At 45.7% G+C, this 4,962-nt stretch overlaps 1 protein-coding gene across 1 annotated transcript in view; it reads right to left on the reverse strand.

Annotated features, from left to right (window-relative positions):
* Ints4 (integrator complex subunit 4) overlaps window positions 1-4,962 on the reverse strand; it is a 53,985-nt gene that overhangs the window by 4,930 nt on the left and 44,093 nt on the right. Inside the window, exons 19-20 of the mRNA XM_026784379.1 lie at window positions 1,248-1,407; window positions 955-1,098 (exon numbers count right to left, since the gene is read on the reverse strand). Coding sequence (XP_026640180.1) covers window positions 955-1,098; window positions 1,248-1,407 — 304 coding nt within the window. The remainder of the gene's footprint in view (window positions 1-954; window positions 1,099-1,247; window positions 1,408-4,962) is intronic.

Genomic DNA, 4,962 nt, shown 5'->3' on the forward strand with positions numbered 1-4,962 from the left:
AGAATATTGTATACATAATAAATAAATAAATATTTAAAAAAAAAAAAAAAAACCTGTGGCCCAAGCAGGTGAGGGGAAGAAAATGGCCAGCATGAATTATATTCTGAATTCCAGAACAACTTAAAAATGTATTTCCTCTTGCAGTGGCTAAAATACAGTAACTCAGACCGCCCTCTTCTTCTCTCATGACCTGCACCAACGAGGGCTCACTCCGCTTTTCCTCACCCTCTGCCAGTCACCTTTCAGGCGGTACCGCATCAGCACCATCAGCACAGTAAGCTTAACTGTGCCTGCTCAAACACCGACCTCCACTTCTAACTGCCGGCCCCTTGATCTGGCTCCCAGTGAAACTGAGCGCACCACACAGCCCTATCCACAACCTCCGCACTTAGCACTGCACTGAAGCAAGCACGAAATGCACAGATGGACGGCAGGAAGGACGGAGAGGTGGAGGAAGCTGGGATTGCGGGCTCGGCTTTACCCCATCTCTCACGTGATTCTAGCTTATCTAATGCTGGAAAAATGTGTTCTCCTGATCATTTCTTCCCATCTATGAGTTTTGTCTGCCACCTGACCAACCAATAGAACTTGTTTATTACAACTGATACATTCAGCGTGTGTGTGTGTGTGTGTGTGTGTGTGTGTGTGTGTGTGTGTGTGTGTGTAGAAGGGATTAAATCTAAAGTCTGCACTATACAGATCCTTAGTAAATAAAACCTTCCTAGATTCTGAGGGCATTATATACATTTCATGCTAATGTCTGGTATTCCTATTTTCAGATGTAGAATCTGAGGTTTAGAGTTTAATTTGCTCAAGAGCAGAGTTGGCTCCTGCCATGGCGCCTCTTTTTGTCCCTTTTCAGTCTTGGTCCCTCAGGTAGATGACAAAAGAACCAAAGTTAAAGGCTTCAACACAGTGTCAGTGTAAACACCACGGAGCCCACACCCAACACACCTGGACCTTAACAGTGTTCTGAGGGTCTTGCACATGTTCCAGGGTTGCGTCCACATCCAAGGCTACCACCAACCCAGATGTAAACCGCAAAGGGTTGTCTGACTCGCCTGCGGGCTCGATGATGGTGGCGGAGGCTTTGTGGATCTGTAAAGGAGAAAATATGCCGATCTTCAGGCCAGTGAGAAAACTTCGAGGGGTGGTCCCTAGCTCCCTGCCCCCCTGGTCACAGACGCTCACTGAACTAAGTGGCTTTAAGTCTCAGGACAGATGGGCGAGGGCAGGTGGACTCTGACCTGCTCCGGGAGCGGGAGATGGAGGAAGGGGCTCTGCCGCAGCATTGTCTGCAGAATTTTGATCACTTCCAGAGGTTTAGACGCCATGAGTCGGGGCATAATATCAAGAAGTTTGTCCACAAAGCTGTCATGAAGTTGGGGCAAATCGGCAACGAAGCACCTGTGTGAACACACAGAAGCACTGACCACACACTCGTTCACCAGGCTAGCTAAGCCCACACTTCTGCCAGCCCTGAAGCAGGAAGAGGACTGAAATGGGAGGAGCTTTAGGATTGTGCCTGAAATTGACAGGGACAGTGATCAGCCTGCCGGGGCACCATGATCAGCCAAAGAGCCACAGCTGAGTCAATAACGCCCTGGCCTTGCAGGCATGAGGACCTAAACCTAAACCCCAGAATCTGTAACAAAGACGGGAGCAGTAGCATGAACCTGTATCCCAGCACTGGGAAGGCAAACGTAAGAGGATCCCCGGGGCTTGTTGGCCAGCAGATCAAGCTCACTGGGAAACTCCAGGTTTAGTAAGTGCCCCTGCTTCAGTAAATAAGGTGGAAAGTGTTTGATGGAAACACTCGGAGCTGGAGAGATGGCTCAGAGGTTAAGAGCACTGCCTGCTCTTCCAGAGGTCCTGAGTTCAATTCCCATCAACCACATGGTGACTCACAACCATCTATGAGATCTGGTGCCCTCTTCTGGCCTGCAGCATACATGCAGATAGAACACTGTACATACACATCATAAATCATTAAAAAACACTCTACATCAACATCTGGCACACACACACACAAAATTGATTTTTTGTTTAAGAGCCTGTTTCACTGCTATGGTGGTTAATGTCTATAATCTCAGAATTTGGGGGATTCTGCCAAGGCGGGAGGATTATTACGAGATCAAGGCCAGCCTGGGCTATAATTTGAGGCTCTGTTAATGAGTAACCATAAGTGTTAGGTATACACCTGAGAGCTTTATATGAGTGTATTTAATCATTACGCTATTATCATTCTTTTCATAGATTCGCTAATTAATTGGAAATGTTTTACAGGCGGCTCCATCAAGTGCCAGGTACTACTCTAAGTCTGGGGATTGTGCTAATAATAAGCAAGAGGAACAGCTGAGTTTTTGTTAATCCATTTGTAGCACTGGGGATTGAGCCCTGGGCCTCTGCCACCAAATTGTATCCCAGCCCTGGGGGTTTGTTATGATTTTGCTGTGGTTTGAGAGAGTGTCTCACTATAGCCCAGGGAAATGCAATCCTCCTGCCTTGGTCTTTCAACTGCTGAGATTATAGAGTGTCCTCCATCAAGTGTGAAAGAACTTTGTTAAGATTTATTTTTGACAGATTATGTTAGCACACACCTTTAATCCTACCACTCAGGAGGCAGAAGCAGGCAGATATCTGTGTGTTTGAGGTCAGCCTGGTATACACAGTGTTCTGTAACAGCCACAGTTACATGGTGAAAGGGGAAAAATTTGTTTTTATTCTAATATTTAAATTTTATTTTTTTTTACATGTATGGGTGTTTTATCTGCTTGTATATCTGTGTACCATGTGTGTATTTGGTCCATTGAGGACAGAAGTAGGTGTCAGATCCCTTAGGACTGGAGTTATAGACTTTGTGATCATGTCTTAAGATGTGAGACCTAGGGTACAGCTCTAGCACTGTGCTTGCCTGCTGGCTACTAAGCTCCCCGCCATGAAAAACCCAACTGTTCACATGAAACAAGCTCAGTCTCACTACTTTAACTCCATCAAGCCCTCTGATCATCTACCGCATGTTTTTTTTTTTAATATTTATTTATTTATTATGTATACAATATTCTGTCTGTATGCCTGAAGGCCAGAAGAGGGCGCCAGACCTCTTTACAGATGGTTGTGAGCCACCATGTGGTTGCTGGGAATTGAACTCAGGACCTTTGGAAGAGCAGGCAATGCTCTTAACCACTGAGCCATCTCTCCAGCCCCCTCTGATCATAATTCTTAAGAAGGATTTATTTATTATGTATACAATGTTCTGTCTGCATGTATGCCTGCCCACCAGAAGAGGGCACCAGGTCTCATAGATGGTTGTGAGCCACCATGTGGTTGCTGGAATTGAACTCAGGACCTTTGGAAGAGCAGGCAGTGCTCTTAACCTCTGAGCCCTCTCTCTAGGCCCCAAGAAACATTTTAAAGTAACAAGAACCTGGGTTCCACTCCCCCAGAACCCAAGTAAAAAGGTAGGGAGCGGCAGTGACCCCTGTAACCCTAGTGTTGGGAAGGTTAAGACAGGAGGCTCCCTGGAGCTTGCTGGCCACTGGCCTAGATAAACCAATGTCCTCCAGGTCCAGTGTGAGACTGGTGCAGAAAATAAGGTGGACAGTAACATCTGTTAAGCACACACCTAACATCGCCCCTGGTTCCCCTATGCTTGAGCGTGTACACACACACACACACACACACACACACACACACACACACACACACACACAAACATACACGCAAGCATGCATGCACATAATCAATCAATATTTCGCCCAAGCTGGTCTTGAAATAATAGGCTCAAGTGATTCTTCTGCCTTAGCATCCAGATCAGCTGGGATTACAGACGTGCCCTATGGTGCCAATCTTGAGACACATTTATTCCACATATTCATTCTGTTATTTTAGAAGATTCGCATGTATTTTTAATTATGTGTGCATGTTTCTGTGTGTGGGTATGTGCACATGAATGCAGGGGCTGGCAGTAGCCAGAAGAGGGCATCAAAGCCCTGGAAGTGAAGTTACAGGTAATTGTGAGGCACTCTGTATGGGTGCTGGGAACCAAACTCAATTTCACTGAAAGAATAGTAACTACTCTTAACCATTTCTCTAACTCCTACTTATTTCTCCTTCTTCTCTACTTATTTCTCCTTCCTCTCTCTCTCTCTCTCTCTCTCTCTCTCTCTCTCTCTCTCTCTCTCTCTCTCTCCATCTCTCTCCATCTCTCTCCATTTCTCTATGGTCTCACTATGCAGCAATGGCTAGCATGGAATTTATTATGTTGACCAAGCTGGCCTCAAATCCCCATGCCTTCGTCTCCATGCTGGCATTAAAGGTATGTGTCAATACACCTGGCTTGTTATTATTTACCTACAGAATTAAAGAACAACTGCCAATAATCCCAGCACTTGGGAGGTACAGGCAGGAGGATCAGGAGTTCAAGCCAGCTTTAGCTATACAAGTTCAAGGCCTGCCCAGACTACATGAGACCCTGTCTCAAAAAGGCAAAAGAACAATGCCAGGCACACTGGTACATATCAGCAATCCTACCATTCAAGAGGTGAGGCAGGAGGATCAACAATTCAAGACCAGTCCGGGCAACACAGTGAGATCCTATCTCAAACAAAAATATAAAAGGAATTAAAAGAACAAGTTGTTATTGTTTGTAGAGATTCATACTTGTTTTCTGTAGCTCAGCTAAGGGCTGAATCCAAATGGCCCTGATGTTTTTATTATTTATTACTTCGAAGCTCTAGACTCACAAAGTTTATACACCACTAAGGAAAACACTGACAACAGGTGAAGGACAGCTCAGCAGCACGTAAAAGACGTGATCTCGTTTGGCGTCTGTTAGGTTACTTTCTGCATAAACAAGATGAAGAAACCATCATTAAGAGTTACACGGGCGGCGGTGGCGCACGCCTTTAATCCCAGCACTCGGGAGGCAGAGGCAGGCGGATCTCTGTGAGTTCGAGACCA

The sequence above is a fragment of the Microtus ochrogaster genome, chromosome 22, assembly GCF_000317375.1.
Source record: "Microtus ochrogaster isolate Prairie Vole_2 chromosome 22, MicOch1.0, whole genome shotgun sequence".
Taxonomy (NCBI): Eukaryota; Metazoa; Chordata; class Mammalia; order Rodentia; family Cricetidae; genus Microtus; species Microtus ochrogaster.